Genomic DNA, 21,672 nt, shown 5'->3' with positions numbered 1-21,672 from the left:
TGCTGTGTTCAAGAATAAATGACTGGATCTTCTGTGATTATGCTGATTGTGATCAAGTCTGCAGCGTGTCTTCGGAAGAGGTTTCATGGTGTCCTGGGTTATGACACCGACTGAGAAGAGAATAGTTTGGAAAATTTTGAAATATTACCAGGAGGCCAGCAGGATCTAATCATCATCATTAGCTACTCAAGAACTCATCATAGAACTAGCCAAGTATGAAAAGAAAAAAAAGGAAGAGAGACACCTTAACCAAGTTCCTCAACCCATTGTCGTGTTTGTTAACAATTTGCTAAGTTTGCTGCAGCTGCGAATGCCATGAAGAAGGAATGGATTGTCTGAGGTTACAAAACTTTCGGGGCATGTTATACAATATTGAAGACATAGAATAGGACAATACAAGTTTTAAGCTCGTTTCAAGAAAAAATCATTATTTTGTTATATTATTATTCAATCAAATAAAAGTATTTTGAACCTACTTATGACATCATTTTGTATTTTATCATAAGGCAATTAAAACCAAAATAAAATTTTGCAGATAGTTTGAAAAAAAAAAAAGGGAATATATTTTATCAAAATCACATCAAATTTGATGTTACATTATATTTTACAAAAAATATCAAAACCATATCAAAATTAAGGATACATCATATTTTGCGGGAAAAAATTAAAAACATGAAAACCACTTCAAAACTGCAATTATTTTTTTTGCAAAATTGTAATATGCGCTTATTATGAACATTACATGATGTGTAATGTAAATTTTATGTGTACATTGGTTACAAGTCAATGACCTTTTAGTAAAAGTTTTCTTTCAGTGTGGCATACTTATGTGGTACATTATTATTTTTCTTTCCTATCATCATCATCATTATCATTATTTTAAATGCGTCGTGAGTTCTTCAAAATTTTATTGAGATGCAGTGTTATTATTATCAGGGTGGTAGAAGTCAAAATTTTGACTAAAATTAATTTTATTTCTATAGTGATTTGTGTGATAAAGGGCCTTATTGGCTAGCCCATCGTAAAGTTTCACTGTCATTTAGTAGTTTCATTCCTAGGATTATAAAGTGGTGTATGGTGGATGTAAATCTATAATACGGATCTTTTTTATTATCTAGATAAAGAAGTCGGTTCATTATGTGGACAACAATTTTTTTTTAATCTTTTTTTTGTATAGATAATGTATTGAACATTCATTGTAAGGTTGGATTCTTTTAATATAATCATAATTGGACATATAGTATCTAGTCTACCTGGGGTAGACATTAGAAAATTCAGAGCGGTGGATAAACTATTTTTCATTTTAGTTATTACAGTTAGCAGTGATATTTATTATTTATGCGTTATCATTTTTTTACATTATATAGGGTGGTATACTGTACAATATCGGTAATCACCAGTGCAGATCCTCGTTTCTAAGCATAACTTGGTCAGTATTTTGTTCTACAAAGATCGGAGTAGGGAGGGCCACTAAGTTTTTAGCTGACTGTACTTACTTTTATTAAATTTTTGCATTTTATGTTATCAATTTTGCATTATGAACTGCAGAAAAAAAAACAAAGACAGGAAAATTGAAAGTAGGGTAGTGAACTTACAGTAATTGACTCTAGTTAAAATGTGACCATAAAATGTAACATTTTGTCCGTACGAACATTTTATTTTTAACATGTGTATCAAACAAATTTCACATATTGTCAAATTGTTTGCGGTTAGTAATTATTTTATAAAATTAAACATAGATGAATGAAGGACCTTTCGTAAATAAAATGAAATTTTCTTTGTCCTCGAGTCAGGGTAGAGTGGGGTAAAATGGGATACGTGAATTTTGAAGTTATTATGTTATTTTATTTCCATTTTTATTCTTTATTTTGATTACTTTTAAAAGCGTCGGCTTTCTGTTGAGATCGAGTGAAAGAGCGAATGAGGAAGTAAGAATGGTTACATTGTGTGTGTGTGTGTGAATAATTTAGAGATGATGAATGTTTATAGATGTAAGAATGTTTTGAATGGGATGAATGACTGAATGATGTGTGTCTTGAATGATTTTTTTTTATGGAATGAGTGGATTGATACGGACAGACAGCGCTGGAAAGTGGTCAAAACTAGTTTGGTCGGAATTTGCGGGAACAAACAAGGGGGAATTTTGGGAACACATTAGTCATAAAATTCTTATTGGTTAGGTTAAAATCCAATGGATTCGACCCATTTCAAGGGTAGTTTTTTGTGACTACTACTACACAAGGTAATAAGACCCATACGAAAACCACACACCTCATCTTGAATGGGATGTATTTGACAATCGACATATTTAAGGGCCGATATCGTCTAGTGAGAACGAGGCTCTTATCAATATTTGTTTCCTTGTTATGTGTTCAAATATGTGAAGTTTAGTATCATCAAATCATTTCTTCATTTGATCATGATATGGTACCGAGTTGAGGTACATGCTTATGTCATTTAAGGTTTGTTTTATAAAAAAAAAAAAACACATCCAAACAGATCTTAAGTCAGTATATTTTATTCAAGTATGAGACATGCGCCAAGACATGTGGCTGGGAGTGATTAGGTAGAGAAATTGGTTTGAGTTCCGACAATGGAGATTGAAGGCTCTGGACTTATAATGAGAGCTCTAAAGGTTTCTTCGTAATTGCGTGGGAAGTTATTGTGAACTCGTTGAAATTATTACGATAATTATTCCGGTCCAACAGTGTGGATGGAATGAATATTCGCCGCGACCGGGGAACGAGCTAGCAAGAACGGGTTAGTAGGACTTATCAGATTCACAACCTGGTATCCCTGGCGATGCGTGGACTCTGAGAAAGGGGTTATCATGGTTCATTGTCGAGATTCTGATGAACTGATTTCAAAACTGAGTCGCTAGCAGTTGCATAGTATTGGAATACACACCACACGATTAGAAATGGGGGGATATTTCCGACTGATCTAGAGATATTCTTCTTTTATTCAATTTTATTGCTTCTTTTGCTAAGTGAGATTGGATTTTTTTACAAACCACTTTGTATTTTGTAAAAGAAATCCAATCGGGGGCGAGTTGTAACAGAACAAGCGTCTATGACGAGGAAATGGACTCGTTATTACATATAAAACTTACGGCGAATCAACTTTTCCTTGACCCACTTTTTGGTGCATATTTCCTTCGGGATTTCATTGAATATTTTAACAAACAATATCTTTGATGGTTAATCACATGTTTAGTTACGTCATCACTGATAAAATTCACTATTATTAAATGTAAAACAGGTTGGAAAAACGTATTTATCAACAAACTACGTTCACATGGACGAAATACTGACATTGACAGTTGTCAACTGCATAGCGTTCCGATATTATGTCTTGGTTCCAATTACGAGTCAGAGAGGTAATAATGACTAATATTGATTATTATACTTCCTGAATATATCATTCAATGTAACAATTAAGAACAAATGTGATCTTTCATTGCGAAATCACTTACTAAATTGATTTAAACAGTCTTTCACAAAATAATATTTACGTAAAAATATTTACGGAACACTCCACTATTGGACTACATAGGTATCAATACCAATAGCTCTGTCTCTCTCTAAAACAGCTGCAATCTGCACGTGTTAATAAGCAAACATCCGCGTGATGATCGTGAACTTTATTGCGTAGAGCGTATGAGTGTAAACAAAGCACTTGTGATCTTTTTCTTATGTGCGCAAGTTAATGGCTTTCTGTCGATGTTATGTCGATACTGTGTCGATAGTCGATAGTATGTCGATGTTATGTCGATACTGTGTCGATAGTCGATGTTGTGTCGATGTTATGTCGATGTTATGTCGATATTGTGTCGATAGTCGATAGTATGTCGATGTTATGTCGATATTGTGTCGATAGTCGATGGTATGTCGATAGTATGTCGATGTTATGTCGATTGTGTGTCGATACTGTGTCGATGGTATGTCGATACTGTGTCGATGAAACGTCGATACTGTGTCGATGGTATGTCGATGTTTGAAGTTATAAAAGGGTCGGAGCGAGCCGACGCGCGTCATTCTTAAAATATCTGCAAGACTAACAGTGTCTCTGGCTTTCGTGTGTTATACTGGTGAGTGAAGTTGTTCTGCTATTATTTCTCTGTTTGTTTTTACTTGGAAATTATTCTAAGTGATGTAAACTTTGAAATTGTGTCTCTGTTTGATTGTGCGGGGACAATATCGTCGTACAGTTGAACTTAGACCTATGGTGGAATTGCTTTACTGTCAGTTGTGGGGTTATTTTAGTGTTCTATTTATAGTGTAGTGTTACATTTAAATTGATGTGTATAGTGAAGTTTTCTGTGCTTTGTTTCATGAGCGCCGTTAAGCAATACAAAGACTGGGTCGATGTATGGCTGGTGCTTGGAGATAAGTCTGTGTGTTTGGTTTTGTAGGGAGTAATTCTTGCAAAACTAAGCTTAGATTATAGCACGTAAAGGAAACTTCACTTGTTTGTTTAGTTGGTCAGTAAAATTGAATTTAGTAATTTTCTATGGGGTTATTTTGTGAAAGTTATAAGCCAGAACATTGTTTGTGACAGACTGTTGTCCGGCTAGGCGCTTCTTCCCTTACGGTGTCAAATAAGAGGCGTTTAGGGGTCTTTTTGTTCCAAGTGGAGGGCTTGGGCGTCTTTATTTACTTACAAAAGGCGTACTTTCTCACCGGTCTCAAAGAGTCCAACTGTTAGATGGAAGTGAGGACTTTCACGATTGACGAAAGACATTAGGAGTAATCCTTGCTCACTGAAGTCGGCAGTATTTGAGGCTGGGGTCCTATATATATATATATTTATTTACTCGGTGTTCTCGTTCATGCTGGCGTTGGTCGCTGGGGATTTAGGTTGTGATCGATCCACATCTAAGTAAAGTTGATCGCAGCTGGGTTTCCCATGTGGCTGGTACTGGTGTGTCCTAGAATACTGGATATATACACGGATAGGGCGATCTACTCTCTGCTACCCTAGCCCGCGGGCAAGAGCAGAGGGGGGGATCAGAACACAAGCTTATAGGTTGCCTATCTCAGCTTCGCTGGCTGAACTGTACAGTTCTAGTAGGGATACACTTGTACATATTCTGAACACAAGATCTATGGTAAGTGAGGGTCTGTGTTTCAGATATGTTAGAGTAGGGAAAACGATAGGATTAGGGTAGAGTCACACACTATTTCTATGAAAGTAGAGTTCTTTTATGATTGGTTTTGGAATATAATTGGTCAACGTGTATTGTGGAGAAATAATTTAACTACTACTATTTATATGGTTTAAATGGACTTTAAATGTGGTGTTTACTATCTTAAAATATGTGGTAAAACTGGTAATTTATAAAATCTCTTATTACTTAATTTATTTGAGTGAAATTAATAATTGTGGTAGCAATTTCTGATTCTTCATGTAACATCGAGCCAGTGAGTGTTGCTAACTAGTTTTTCAAGGTAAATTCTATCAAGTTGGTTAGGGAAACAAACTATTCTTTGGAATAAAAAGCATAGGTTTGTTATAGGGCCCAGTGGCATGCGAGCGCCGTCCACTGATGACAAGTCAAAAGCTTCAAGGAGTTACTAGACTTATTTACTTCGTTCTCAGTGGTAGCAACTACTCGGAGCCTTGATGATACATTAGAAGGATCGAGAAGTTATGGTCTATTAGCAGTATTGGGGAAAAGGGGGTTTAGCTAGGGGAAAAGAAACAAAATAAAAGGGGGGTTAGTTAGTAGATAGATAGCCCTTCTGGCTTGGCATAGGACTCTCAATAAAGCAGTTTGATTGAGATTAAGGATCCTATTCCGCAACGCAAGTTCGTACCCAAGCCAGGATCACTAATAGAGCGTAGCGGTTGTTTTCCAAAATAATTTTTAATATTTATTTCATGTATGTTTCACTCACTAACTTTTATTTTAAAATTTCTTCATTACGTCATTAATTTTCTCACTCATAACTTTCTAGGCCTAAATCTGATAAAATACTCTTCTATAACACTATATTATTATGCTACAATAACCTTTATTCTTCTTTAAAATATAAATAAATAAAATTTTAAAAATTAGTCAAAAATACAGCTGATACTCATTAAAGGATCTAGGTTATCGCGGTTCACGTCGAAGGGTTCTACTTATTCACGCTAGACGATCACAAGGCCAAATTTACGGAGTATATTTAAAGGGGGGTTAACTATACTGTTGGTTAGTCAAGTAAGTAAGTAAATAAGTAAGGTGAGCGGAGGTTTAGTTACACATTTATAACGAAAGGTAGAACTCATAATAATTTAAAAAATATTAGGTATTATGATTTTATCTATTCTTCAAGGCCTTTATACTTGACCCATGGAAATGGGCGCTTACCTCTGCATAGCGGCCAACGGGGTACCGTGTAGAAGAGAATAATGATTGAGCGAATGAGCGTGTAGATACTACGTGTGCTTCTTGTCGGATACATATAACAAAAATAAAGCTGATAACCAAGACACTATGTAAGAAATGTTAGTCATTACCACGCATGTATCGGAGTTTTGGGATGAATATTTTACGCTAGTTTAAAACGAGATAAATGAGAAAACATAAATGATTATAGAATATATTTTGCTACAGGTCATTTAGAGTTCATTACCTCCTCATTTTTCATTCATAATTAAAGGTAATTATTTTACAATAAATGAAACCATTGCCGCACACAAAACCCCGATTTAATGCAGTAGTAACTGCATAATTATTTGTTACGTATAGTTAGGTATTTGTTTCCTGAATTTCGAATCCACGTATAGCTAGGTACCTTGCCTTAACTATTTTGCTTTCATAATTGAGTGTTAAATGTAGGTAATTTTAATTCTTTCCGCTCTATGATTATTGAGGACACAAAAAAATTGGGGATATTGGGGATGTATTGCATCAACATTGTGTTTCCTTTGAAAATGGAAACAATATGACTGAAGGGATTCTAGTCATGAACACAAACTCAAATTGAAATAAAAATGTTACTACCCAGTAAATTAATTCACCTATACAGATAAAGGATAACGTGGGTGAAATACGGCCACCAAAACGGGTACTGACACTTATCGGGCTATCAGAGGAGCTAATTTATAACCAGCCGGCCTAGCAAAAATGACAATCGTTGACGCTTCGTGGCGATCGAAACACAGTCTAACTCTCGCCACTACAGAAGAGCAATAGGGAGAGCTAGCTACGATACGCTTACAAATCGTAAGCGATTGTGACGTTGGCTAGATACGCAGGAGCTATTCAATGCTCGGTTAGTCTTGAACGACCAGACACGTAAGCAATTGGGAGATTTTCGTGTTATCACGTATCATCTGGGGAGCGTGGCTTGCATCAGAAATTGTTGCGACTTCGATCGGGTGGCTCCGCCGTCGTTCGGGAGATTCCGACGTTGACATGGAGTCAACCACTGAGTTTTAGCATCGTGGAGTTGCGACGACGAAACAACTTTAGTTTAATGAAATTAACTTTGCAATTATGTTATTTTTAAGTACAAATATGCCGAGAGCGTGGAGACCTCATTGAAACGTTCAAGATTTTAACGGGGCACTATGACATAGACCAGTTTCAAGACCTGTACAAGCGCAATAATAACACCCGTCTGCGAGGCCACCAGTACAAACTAATATCTGAACTGTCTAAAAACAACCCTCGCAAACATTTTCTCAGCAACAGAGTGGTCAAAACATGGAACAAACTACCAGAGGACGTGATCTCAGCACTGAATGTTAACCAGTTTAAGAACCGACTAGATAACTACTTAACAAATTTAAAGAACACATCTTAAGAAAGAATTGTTGGATACAGGCAACTATCAGTTGTTATAACTGCCTGCCTGATTAATAAATAATAATAATAAAGTATTGGGTTGGTAAGAAAGTAATGAGCGAATCATAACCAATATTGTAATTTTTATTTAATTTATTATTTTAATCATTTATCAAAAATATAACGGCCTTCGTTATCTACTACTTGTCTCCATCGTTCTGGTAAAGAATGAATAGCATCGGCGAAGAAGTTCTTAGGTTTAGATTTAAAAAACTCAGCTATGTACTGTCGTAGATGGGCTTGATCATCGAACTTTTTTTCATTCAAGGCATTGCTTAGCGATCTGAACAATGCGTAATCCATAGGTGCCAAGTCTGGAGAGTACGGTGAATGAGGTATCACTTTCCAACCTAGCTCCAATAGCTTTAGCCGAGTTACTTTTGCAATGTGTGGGCGAGCATTGTCGTGTAAGAAAAAAACTTTAGCATTCTGTGGACGATTCTGACAGATTTTTTGGTTTAAATTTTCAAGCTGATTACAGTATACTGATGCGGTAACAGTCATTCCACTTGGTAGGAGTTCCTAGTGAATAATACCATGAATATCCCACCAAACGGACAGCATAACTTTTTTCGGGTGAGGCTCTGTTTTTGGTGCCTCTATTCCTTTTTCGTTTGGAGCTAGCCACTGACGTTTGCGTGTGTGATTTATATATAAGACCCATTTTTCATCTCCAGTGATAAGATGGTCCAACCAGTTGAATGTGCGGCGAAAAGATAGAAGTTGTATGCAGATATCGGCACGGCGGTTTAGTTGATCTCTATCAAGTTCGTGCGGTATCCAAACACTGTATTTGTAGTTTTTCCCAACTCGTGTAAATGTGTTTCTATGGTGACATGAGAGCAGCCTAACTCGGTAGCAAGAGTACGACTCGTTAGCCTCGGATCTCCTTCAATTAAGGTTTTTAATTTGGCTACATCAATCTTCACCGGTCGACCAGACTTAGGTTGATCTGATAATGAAAAGTCGCCACTACGAAACCGCTGGAACCATCGTTTCGCCGTGGCCTCAGACACAACTTCAGGAGCAACACGCTGACATATATTACGCACTGCTTCGGCGGCTGAATGGCCAGACTGAAATTCATATAGTAAGCAATGCCTTACATGCACTTTTAATTCGTCCATTTTCTTCCTTATATTAGCTCGGCGACAGCTAGTGAATGACTGACGAGAAACTGTGCGACTCGCCCTTTATATACTTTCGACCATAGAAGATTCTAGAACTCTCTCAAAAATTTTATGTGGAATTCAATCGATCGCTCATTACTTTCTTACCAACCCAATAAATAATATTATGTAATTTAATTTGGATTCTCAGTTCAAATTTCATAGTAAACGTGTACGAGTAATCGAGTATGTTATGCTATTTACAACTTTGAGGTATTAACAACTTAAAAATAGATTTATACTGAAACATATATATATATATTGTACACTAACGGAACAGTGACCATTTGACCAAGTCCAGTCGACGCGGGAATTAAATGATGTTGGTAGATAACCACTTTTCCCCATTGAACGCTTATTTATGTAATATTTATTGCAAAAGAGATAAAGATATCGTACATTTGCACATAATAAATCATTCATAATCCTACGCATTACCTTCCCTACCAGTCAACCTTTTGTATTTACCAAAAGACCTCTCATCATTGAATCCAACTAGCCTCTATAATAATCATCAATTTAATTCGTAGCGCATTTAACAAATAACTCCGCTCACTGAACACATAATAAATAGGTACTCGTACAAGTACCCGCGCGTAGTGCTTGGCATTCCGCACGCATGTACCGAACCCTACTAATTGATCCCCACTGAAGATAGGGCCTAATTTGCGTAAGTGCCCATCGCGGCAACGGAGATAGGATCAGCGGTATCACGCCGCCCATCCATCAGGGACGTGTGAGTTTGAATTTCAGTATAGGGTTAAACTATTTTTTTGCATTGGCGGTAGACAAAGAAAAGAAGCATATTCTTTATTTATTGATTGATGAAATCGGTTTTTTTATCTGTAATGCTACTAAGATAAATATAGGATAGACAATTATTTAATTCGATATGTAACGCCGAGAAAATATAACGCGTAGACAAAAGAGCATCTGTCGCTCGATAGCAGTAGCGGAACAAAGATAGCTAACTACGATACGCTATACAATACAACTGTGAACAAAAATCATGTTATCTACGCAATCTATTCGTTTTTACTCCGGAATGGTATAACTTGCTAGGTTGTTAAACCTGTACATTACACCAGTTATAGTTGATACGACAAAAATAATATCGTACATCTTCCATGTCTCAGTATAATTAAATTGCATGTGCTACCAAATATTCTAAAGATCCGCTACGAGATCGGTACCAGCGTAGCACTAAACCGTAGCAAGTGCTACGTTAAATTATAGAGGCTTAAATTACTTTCGCTACGTCCCGTTTTACGGCGTCGACGCGTTATAAATCCACAGTGACTAAAACATGTGCGTTTGACATATCACTACGGCTGACCCGCCAACTTAAATGTGACATATGAGAACACTTGTCGCGTCGACAAAAAGTTCTTTATCGCTTAACCCTAGCGAATAAGCTGGTGGAACTGTACGTGCTTACATATAAATAGTGTCCAATCAGACGAGTGTTTACACCGGGACTGCCAATAACAGAATGCAAATACGGTGCGAACAACCGCGCTCGAGTGTCCGGCTGGCTAGTAAAACTTTTATACTAAAACCTAGAGCCGGCTGGAATTCATAATTGAGATTTTTAAATGTGTATCTTGTGGATTTACTGGTATGTCGGATATTTATTGAATTTAGTTAAATTATCTAATATAGCACAACATCGTGTGAATAAACTTTAGTCATGGCTCTGAGTAAGCTCAGGAAATGTAAAAATGACAAATACTAATTTCAATCGAAGCGTCTATGGCGCTAAAGACCTCAGTGTACTTTTTTCTGAGCATTATGACGAAGTATATAAGCTCACAGAACCACTAGTTTTTTTTTACTTACTGCGCACACAAGTCACCGACGAAAAGCACAGTCAAACACTTAGCTAACTTAGCAAATTCTATGACGACAGATAATGTAACGAAGCCAAGAACACTTCATAGGAAACGCAATTCCAAGTGAACAAACAAACTACTGGAACCCTTCCACTCAGTTTAATTACTTCACAAAGAATGCGTCGCCTTGCCTCGATGAGGAGACAAAATTAACACTCTCAAATATTTAATTTAAATTTCCGACCCCGAAACGAATGATAAGAGAGGGACCTAGATTTTTATTACCGTTGCTTATCCAGTAGTTGTCTTTGGTGTACCAGAGGCGTAAAAAAACTTGTATTTCATAGTCATAAAACAACGAGAATATTGGTAACGTGCGTGACAAAGTGGCGCTGATTGTCATAAATACACGTCATCTTATGGGCATGTCCAACATTAATGATAGCGGCAAACGTTGGAACTAATTTGATGCTAAACAATTTAATATAATAAAGCCGACAAAACGAGGGCAGCACCAGTCGTACACATAGGGAATAGATGCTATTATACATTTATTGACCGGTCTGGTCCAGTCGGTAGTGACCCTGCCTGCTAAGCTGATGGTCCTTGGTTCGAATGCCGGTAAGGGCATTTATTTGTGAGATGAACACGGATGTTTGTTCCTGAATCTTGGATGTTATATCTATATTATTATAAGTATCAATGTTGTCGCCTAGCACCCCATAGTACTGCTTTGCTTAGTTTAGGGCTAGGTTGATTCGTGTAAGGTGTCCCCAATATTGATTTATTTTTGTGATTATAAAAGAAGTGGAAAACATATGAGCGTGTGACATTGTGCGTTAGTATTTCATTAATATACTTATAAGTATACTCAATGCTTCTACGTGCATAAATCAAAATAAGCCCGCGAATTTAATTTAAAAAAATGCACGCTTTTATCTTTCGAAGCAAAAGTCAAGTAAAAACCTTTCTAAATTGTGGCTGAGCGCGAAGTTTCCCAGAAAAGGCAAGAGTGATGCAATTCATTTGTAACTAGTGCTTCGTAATGCGTCGAGTATCTTTCACTTGTCTCACTGCCGCTGACAGAAGGTAAATCGAGTTTAAACAAACAAATAAAACGGCACAAATCGCTATTTGTTACGAAATCAATTCAAAAGGTTAAGATACTGCAAGAAGGGTTCATAAAATCTCATTTTGACATTAATTCGACGTCTCACTGTGTTCTAGGACCAAAATGAAATCTACATATACGTTATTTCTGACAGTATCTTAGCTTCTTAAACTCCATGCCTGTCTAAGATAATATTTTAAATTATTGTGTTGTTACTTATACTTATGAATGTTAAAGATTATTAAGAGAAGTGTCATTGGCCTAAATGACATTAGGCCACCATAACGTAACAAAAAGTGAAAACATAGATTGAAATTAGTTTCAGTAATTTTTCGTACCATGGATGAGAATTCCCAGAATTACAAAAACAAGGTATCAGGCCAAAGGAATCGCGATCCAGAGGCGTGTGCGCTGCGCCGGCCCGCTAATCAAACTGTCACTTCAAGAATTCCGCGCGAAATCCTTCCCCAGAAAACTTCCTACAACTTTTGATTGCTGCCGAGGATTCCTATACATATTAAGAGTTAAAACGGGAATATTGCCTAATCACACTAATCCACAGTCGCAGAGCTCACTCAGCTTCGCAGTATCAATTACATTAACATTTCTACGACTCATTATTCCGCTTTGTTTAATAAGCAAAAGGCTGCCCTTGTTGCCTCTTTAAGTTATTAATTAGAACAAAAATTCCGATCGTTCAGATTTTGTTCGCTAAATTGGCCACTTAAACTCGTAAAAGCCGTCCAAAGGAACTTAACGACGGTCAAAGAGCATAACCGCAAACAAGCTCCGATCTAGGGGCGGAAGAAAATTCCGTTTTCCTTAATTTACCCCCACAGCGGACTTTTGTGAATGTTTTTTGTACGTTTGTTTACAGTTTGTGAAATAATCCGTTCTCTTTCGAGCAACGTTTTTTCTTTTGTCGGCATTTAGCGACGCTTTCTTTGATCATGCCAAGTTTTAAAGTTGAATTGCTACGAAAGATCGTACAAGATAAAGTTATTGACATTTTTAAAACTAAATAATTTTGCATTGCAACATTTGGGTTTTTAATTGGCAGTATTGCACCTCTTTTTTACGGTTTTGTGATTAAGATGGAAGTAATATAACAATGTATTTACTTTGTTTACCTTAATTACATCTAAAACTAAAAAAAGGAGGCAACTAAACTTCTGATTTCTCATTATTAGAAATAGAGATGATATGAAGGTGTAGTAATATTTAATAAAATAGAAATGGAGATGATTATAATATATTGATAAAATGAGTGAAAGTTGTAAAAATAAAACAGAAATCCATCAGTACCCGTCACATGCTCGTCACCAACATAATTTTGATTGCAAGCAGCTAACTTACTTGGGTTGGCTTAGCAAACACGGGTAGCAGCGAGTAGCGGGATAATATTCGCAAGTCAACATCTGACAGTTGCTGAGTTTAGCGGCAAAGTGGTGGGACGCGGGTAGTTTGGGTACGGCAAACATGGCGAGCGGCTAATGTGATGTGCTATGCTGGATATTGACGCCTTTTGGTTTTCGTGCTTGTTTTTTGGCGTAAATATTCATATTAGACCTTTACAACATTACAGATACTTATGTAATTTTAATTTGACTGTCCCCTCGTTATACGTCAAACAAGTACGTAGTAGATCAATATTGAATATCTTATATTGCTCGCAGTTAATACCAACATATACCAAATCGTATGTGCCTACCGAAATGTTTTCCAGGTTACTTTCTTGGCAAAAATCACTATAATCTTACAGCTGACTTTATCGTTAGATGAGCGAAACGCTCATTTAATTTTATGTCACTTTAATTAGATTTCATTTCGATATCACTGTGAGATATGTTAAAAAAATGAAAGCGACAGTAGAACTGTATTTATATGTATACATTTCCCTAGAGTAAAAACAAGTCAAATTAGCGAGCAGCTCAAACGCGTCTGTGGACTGCATTCGTTAGTAGTTTGTTTCCGAAATTGTGCTAGACGAGCTCGATCAGTTCACGGGAATTTCGTCAGCCTTATTTTATATTGTATGGTACCAATTATTCAATTGCTTTTTTGATTAGTTGATATGACTAAATGTTAACGGAATGGTGGCTGCTTACAGATGTAAGATTGTTCGTTGGGTGGACAACATCCGGAAAATTGCGGGTCACAACTGGATGAGACTAGCTCAGGACCGGAATAAGAGGCGTACGAGAAGAGAGGTGTAAGCTCAGTAGGGGCTATAAAAGGCTGATACTCGTATTATGAGATGATACCATTTGTAGAGGGCCGCCACCGGACAATATCAGCCTGTCAGTAATTCACCACTGTTCCTTTTTGCGATTAACTGATAACTTAACTGATTTGTGTGATAATCCGGTGAACATACCTAAACTAATGCCTATCTATATTCCCAAAAGCTGCAGGCAGAGCACATAAAACTGTTTCAATTTCAGTGTCACTAGCAATTAAGGGGTTCATAGAAACCGAAATTGTTGTTTTCATTAGTTATTTTTGTCCGCAGTTCACCCGCTGGTGCAAGTGCCAAACCAGTTGGTCGGAGCGCCGACCGGCACAGACGTCACTCTTCAGTGCCACGTCGAAGCGTCTCCTAAGGCCATCAACTATTGGACCAGAGAGAACGGTAACTATTTTGCAACATCTCATTTTTTCACGCCAGATGGCGCTACTATCATCGATTGCTGTCACTGTCAATTCACATCAATGTTTTCTTTTTGGCTCGGCAACATATGCTTTATATGATTAGTCACCAACAATAACATTTTACTCTTCAAAGAACGCAAAAAATGTGACACGCTTTTATCACACATATACATAAGCGTCTTTTGGTTCAACTAGAGAACAAACCAAATTATTATATTGAATATTTTTGATTTGTTTTTTTTTTCAAGTAGTCACACTACTAAATATATAAATTATTAATTGAAATAGATATCATACACGAAAGAAAAAACGACAAGGCCCACTGGTGGCCGAGCCGGGAATCGAACCCGGGTCTTCAGCTTACGCGGCTAACGTCTTTACCACTAGACCACCTGCCCGCCGTGGTACCCGACGAAATTTCTTTAGTGTATGTTATCTCTGATAAGGCTAGGCGCCTTTTGACCCAGGGCTAGCAATTAGTGCTTGCACCTCCTATATGAATCCTTTGCTTATTTTTATGACTTGAGCTAATTGTAACTACAACTTATATAAACTTTTTTAGTCTGCGGTTTGTAAGTTTTTATAAAATCAGTTTGTAACATAAAAGCGAACATTTATAAATAATTTTACTAAAAATATTTACAAACATAGAATAAAGGCAGAATAATCGCATCTGATAATCAGGAGGTAAAGCAGACAAAAAAATCTGATGCAAATTGTTTAGGGAAACTATTACAATCACTAAAAACGCTTTTGAGGCAAGGTATTTAGCAGAACTAGCTTACCTAGGAAAAAAGGCGTTTAACTTAAAACAGCTTTTTTCCTTTGCTATGCTGGCAGTCGAGCAGTATTCAACTTTTGTAATTATACCTACTTTCTATACAATACACTTAAAATACCTGCTAAATGTCTTAACTAAACGAGCTTGAGTTTTATTTTTTTGGAAAATACTGTTTGAATACGGACTCATATTACATTAGTACTAAATTGCTAAAATAAACTTACGTAAAAAATAAGTTTTCGAAACGATGGTCATAAACAATCAGCGCATATTCTAAAAGCAAATAATATGTGTGTACTGAATAAATGATATTTTATTAAACACGATATGAATACAAGATTAGCTCTTAAATTATTGAGTTGGTTGCCGAAATCGAGTCGTTTAGCGACATCGGTATGGCAATGCTATGCACTGGGGACACACTAATTCCATCTATAATAATTTATAAGCCACTTACATCAAACTCGGCGTCATCACCGCGCAACTATATGTTTACGAGCTCGGCGTAACTCTTAATAATCCTTATTAATTTAGTCCCAGACACGAAACTCAAGAGCGGAATAACCAACTAATTTCATTATTCATAAAGCACATTGAAAGTGGTAAAGTACTCATTAAAAGGCCCATTATTCACGCTACTATCTTCTTTGACAGGCCAGAGGGGCTAGTGCTTGCTTACAAGTTATGGCGTTTTTATGGTTGTATTTAAAGGAAAAAATATGCGATTATTTCATGACCGTTTTTCATTTCGCCGCGATTTATCGCGACTTTGATTATACGGCGCCGATGTTGGCGCTTATTAAGGGGCCCATTAATGCTCCGACAAGATGACAGCGTTAAATATGGCCGCGCGATGGTGTAACGGTAGAGACTGCGGCCCGAAGACTCCACGTTATAGAACAAATCTTATAGTAAAGATTTTTACTATAATGATAAAAGGAGCTCGTGATAATGATAATAGGAAAGAACATAAAAATCACGAACCTAAAAAGTGTAGGTACTAGGTACCTATTCCTTAAAGTACCATGATCTAAGTATGATTGAAAGTCGCTCAACTCAGTTGCTTCTCAGACCATTCATGGTAGATGTTTCAATTTTCAATCCAAATACAAAAATATGAGAAATTTTCTCTAATTCTTCCACGTAAATCGCATTTTGAAGCGATCCGAAGCACATCAGTACATGGACGAGCTTCGACTCCAATTAGCACAATGAATGTGCCAACACCTCGTAATCGAGAGTTTATTAACGTATCATGGTCTAAGTCTTCAGGGCTTCTTATAGTGGAGTCCACGACTATTTTTTGCTACCCTTAGATGTCCGTAGCTAGCTTAGGATATCAAGGGTCTGCAGTAGACCAGTTGCTGTTCAAGACGTTATTTATTCCTATACATCGAAAGATTTTAAGCATTTCGGAGGCCAAAATAAAGATAAAACGTTATATGACGTCAAGCTAAAGCTGGCCAAAAAAAAATTTTTTGATAATTTTTTTAGTTTTTCTGGATGTATTTTCACATAAAAAGTGAATTTTATTCGTAAAATTGGCAATTAAAATAAAAATTTACATTAAAAAAATACTTTTTTACAATGAGTTACTAGTTAATTTTTGACACCTATCAACGAGGATAGTTAATAGTTATACTGTCCGATAACGGCATCATTGCCATCAAAATGGCGTTTTATTCTGAGAAATAATAAGTACTAGGATAGTTAATAGTTATACTGTCCGATAACGGCATCATTGCCATCAAAATGGCGTTTTATTCTGAGAAATAATAAGTACTCGTTATTTTTTAAATGCTTATAAATAACTCTGAAAGTACGCGAAATCCAGAAAAGTTTAATATGACATTTTAGTCTTCTAATATGCTGAGGAATACACTGGTAAAATTATTCGGTTTCCTCATGTTACACCGTGTATTTCCCAATTTTTTTCATACGGGTCCGTAAAAACGTTTAAATTACGTAAGTGGTCCGTGTGGCGAAAAGTTTAAGCAACCCGGGTAGCGGTTAGCGGGTAAGTGATCTGCGCGTAAGGGACGGCGGAAGTGACCGCCTATCGCCCCTTCATCGGTTTATCGCTGCACTCTTCGCTGAGAACTTGTGACATTTTAAATTAAGTTTGCACTTCTTGAAGTTTTGACAGTTTAATGCACTTTATTCGTCAATGATTATGAAACGTATTTGTATCTCGTATTGATCATGATGGCTGTCAATTTACATAAGACATGATCACTGAAACCTTTAGTTTACGAGGTATTTTTTCACTAAGTAGTTTTATACATCTGACATGTGTAGGCTTACTGAAAAACTAACAAATGTATCTAATATTAACACAGGAAGTACCAAGAGCCTTTAACCTATATCGTACACAAGTACCATACAAAAAAAAATGGCAATCGAATTTGAATTAATATCATTATACAAAAGAGTCGAATTTGATTTATTTTAATCGCACGCAAGAATGCAGAAAATTATATTTGTTCATTTGCTTCAGAAGATTACAAATTACAATTTTATTGCAGTGATTTTGTACTAAGACATTGATCACATTTAACCCCAAGAGGATAAATAACTGCTTGGTAGTACACATGTATTTACAAATATTTAATCAAATATTAATTTCAGTTTTATTTCTCATTAAGTCAACTCGAAATAACAATGACACTTACGAATACTAAATGTTGAAAAATAATTAAAATTTGCTGACGTAAGTTGACGGGAATTGCTGAATAAAATATTTAATCAAATATAAATTTCCATTTCTGTCTAAAGTAATACAAATAATTACTTAAGCAAATAAAAACACCTGCTAAGTAATACAAATAAGCATACTTAAACCCACAGAACCAACTGGGGTAGAAAACTTCATTATTTCTCATTAAAGTGGCGCTCCGAGGATAAAAGTTGCTTATTTAGTGCAGGTGACAGATGAACAAAAGCACTTCTGACGTGGAGTGAAGGACAATAAGGCGGACAAGTTTGAATTATAAAGTGCAATTTTCTTCGTAAAGAAATTGGAGAAATTCCAACTCACGGGAGCTATTTTGGTTGATTTTATGCGGAGTCCTGGGAACTGGGGACACGGAGCCTAGAAACAGTGCTAGACAGACGGTAAGCGCGTAACAAACTTGCTGACTGTACGCGCTGACCGTCAGTGGTAATCCAGCCCCCGCCAGGCCCCGTAGCCGAATGGCATTTCTGCGACGCAAAACGTAGTCTGGCTCTGTCGCGCCAATACCTAAAAGCAATAGAGATAGATAGCTCCGAAAGATATATTTGTCGCAGGGAAATGGTCAAAACAGAGATTTCATCAAATCACTAAGGGATATGATCAAATCACGCAGGATGTCAAAATGGCGAATCCATTTTATCATTTCTCTAGAAAATTTCAGTCATTTGACTAAATCCCTTACTCTGTTTAGTGAAATCACAAAATCGACCAACAAACACGCCACGTTTTGTTATTTCACTAGATTTGTTTAGGGATTTGATAAAATCCCTGAACCACGTCAGTAAGTTGACGAAACGAGCTTATAAAGTCAACTTGTTTTATCATTTCGCTAAACAAGTTCAGTGAAAAGACAAAAAAAATGTTTTAATAAATATGAAAATAATTTAAAATGAAACATTTTTAGCTTTGTTTCTTCACTTATTCTATTTTTTTCTTATTTATAGAAAACCAAAAACTCTCAAAAAACCACTTCACTAATCTAGTTAAGGATTCAATCAAATCAAGTGACAAAGGCAAGAGTCTAATAAATCTAATTGGATATATTAGATTATTGGTTTTGACTTTTTGAGTTCGTTTCGTCAACTCACTGTCGTTGTTCAGGGATTTTATCAAATCCCTAAATAAATCTAGTGAAATGACAAAACGTGGCGTGTCTATTAGCCGATTTTGTGATATCACTAAACAGAGTCAGGGATTTAGTCAAATGACTGAAATTTTCTAGAGAAATGATGAAATGGATTCGCCATTTTGACATCATGCGTGATTTGATCAAATCCCTTAGAGATTTGATCAAATCTCGGTTTTGGCCATTTCAGACCAGCGCGTAACGTGCATTGCGCTCACGCCTTATAAGAACGGTCGCACACGCAGATCGCATGGATATCTATTGGGTTGGCACAAAAGTAATGACACACTCTACAAAACTCTATACATTTCCTTTCTTAAGTTAATTGTTTTCGATAATATTCTAGTATGTTGTAGAACATTCTAGGTACTTCTAATGTGAGGGTATATAAAGCCGCCCTCGTGATTGGTTTAGTTAGATTGAAATAAAATGGACGAGCGACAAGTTCGAACACTTTACTTATACGAGTACTTGTTAGGCCACAGTGCGCGGGCTGCGGCTGACAATATCAACACTGCATTGGGCGCTGGAAGTACAAGCCATGCCACGGTGTCCAGATGGTTTGACCGTTTTAAATCAGGAGACAGGAGCCTTGAAAGTCAGTCACGCTCAGGGCGACCACCTGCATTCAATGATGACGATTTACGCCGCGAACTACAGTCGAATCCTGATGCTACTACTCGTGAATTAGCGGAAGCACTTAAGTGCAGTCACCACGGTGTGGAATACCATCTGCATGAGCTTGGGTATCGAAAAATTTTGGCTCGATGGGTACCGCACATCCTTACCGACGCCAGTCGTGCAGTCCGTGTCGCCATCTGTCAATCACTTTTGCTGCGACCCCGACGTAAAGAGTTTTTGACTGATCTGGTTACGGGAGATGAATCATGGATTTATTATGAGAACGATACACGTCGTGCTTTTTGGCTGCCTCGAGAAGAAACGCCACCAACTCAACCGAAGCTGAGTCAAAAGAACCGCTTAAAAGTTTTGCTTTGTTGTTTCTGGGACTCGCAAGGCATGCTGTTTCATGAACTATTACACAATGAAACTGTAAACGCTAACAAATATTCAACACAGCTCACCGAACTATGTTGTGCTATCAAGAAAAAACGACGAAGACGAGCCACTGTAATTTTACTACATGATAACGCTCGACCTCATGTCGCATCTACCGTTCGCCAACAGCTGCAGAACTTGGGCCGGGAGACGATACCCCACCCACCTTATTCTCCAGACCTCGCACTATCAGACTTTCATTTGTTTAGAGCCCTGAAACCACATTTGCGGGGTAAACAATTCAATGATTTCCATGATGTACAGGTGGAGTTGAACAACTTTTTCGAGGCACAGCCATCAGAGTTCTGGGCGAAAGGCATCCAAACTTTGCCGGATCGTTGGCAAGAAGTCATAGATGCTAATGGTGATTACATCATCGACTAAGCTTTTTGTATTGTAATAATAATAAAAAATATAAAACGTAAACCAAGTGTATCATTACTTTTGTGCCAACCCAATACAACTCCACGCGCGTCAGTTGACCAACGAGCCCGAGCGACGGTCAGCATACGCCCGCGGTGTCCATACGGGCGGAGCAGCGTATCAGTGCTACGTGTAGCGAGCTACTTCCTCATACATTTTCATCAACATAACTACGTTCAACCGACGTCAGCGCTGAGCGTCGGTCGAGCACTATTCTCAGAACAAATGAAACCTACAAATCAATATAACACCTATGTATGAACGCGGGCAATATTCCGCGGCAGCAAAATGCGTTTGCGACTAGCGAGTGCAGGACCCTGACCAAGCGGCCACTAAAGTCGAGTTAGCAATGGATTTACGGCGCTTGTTGCCGCCACGACATGTGTGAACGGGCCATGCGGCCACAGCTGCCCGCCGACCGACCAAATCCCGACAAAACGAACAAAAGTTTTTCGCAATGCGGTCTTTAAGCACATTTTGCAGCGAGCTAATCATGCAGTTTATGCTTGCTGTACTGGCTTAAGCCAGTGCAATGAAGCTGTAGGGATATTAATAGTGGATTACATACAGGCAATAAAGAAATGTCTCAGATGATATGTAATTAACTGTCGGCCGCGACGAAGCCGAGAGGTTATATCTGAAACCTACTGCCCGTGTTTTCTGTGTATGTTTGTGTTCGATGAAGCTGGAAAGCGGCAACTTTGTTTGGACCGAGAACAGAAAAACCTATATGTTAAATAATCACGGAAACAGAAGTAATCGATAAAGTAAATAATAACCACAAAATTAAAATTTTGAAAAAACCCCCGACCGTAACATAGTGGATCGATTTTCAATGAAACATGGCTAAGAACACTCCCGACTAACTCAGCTTTCAGACAAAAAAAACAAAATCAAAATCGGTTTATCCGTTCGGGAGCTACGATGCCACAGACAGACACACACACA

General features: G+C 37.3%; 1 protein-coding gene across 1 annotated transcript in view; it reads left to right on the top strand.

The window, feature by feature from the left end:
- The window catches only part of LOC125225787 (lachesin), a 124,197-nt gene that overhangs the window by 94,390 nt on the left and 8,135 nt on the right, over positions 1–21,672 (top strand). The window contains exon 9 of the mRNA XM_048129640.1: positions 14,462–14,581. Coding sequence (XP_047985597.1) covers positions 14,462–14,581 — 120 coding nt within the window. The remainder of the gene's footprint in view (positions 1–14,461; positions 14,582–21,672) is intronic.

Source organism: Leguminivora glycinivorella, chromosome 4, assembly GCF_023078275.1.
Source record: "Leguminivora glycinivorella isolate SPB_JAAS2020 chromosome 4, LegGlyc_1.1, whole genome shotgun sequence".
In the NCBI taxonomy this organism is placed as follows: domain Eukaryota; kingdom Metazoa; phylum Arthropoda; class Insecta; order Lepidoptera; family Tortricidae; genus Leguminivora; species Leguminivora glycinivorella.
Note: the sequence above shows the minus strand (reverse complement) of the source record. Positions and strands in the feature narration are given on the sequence as shown.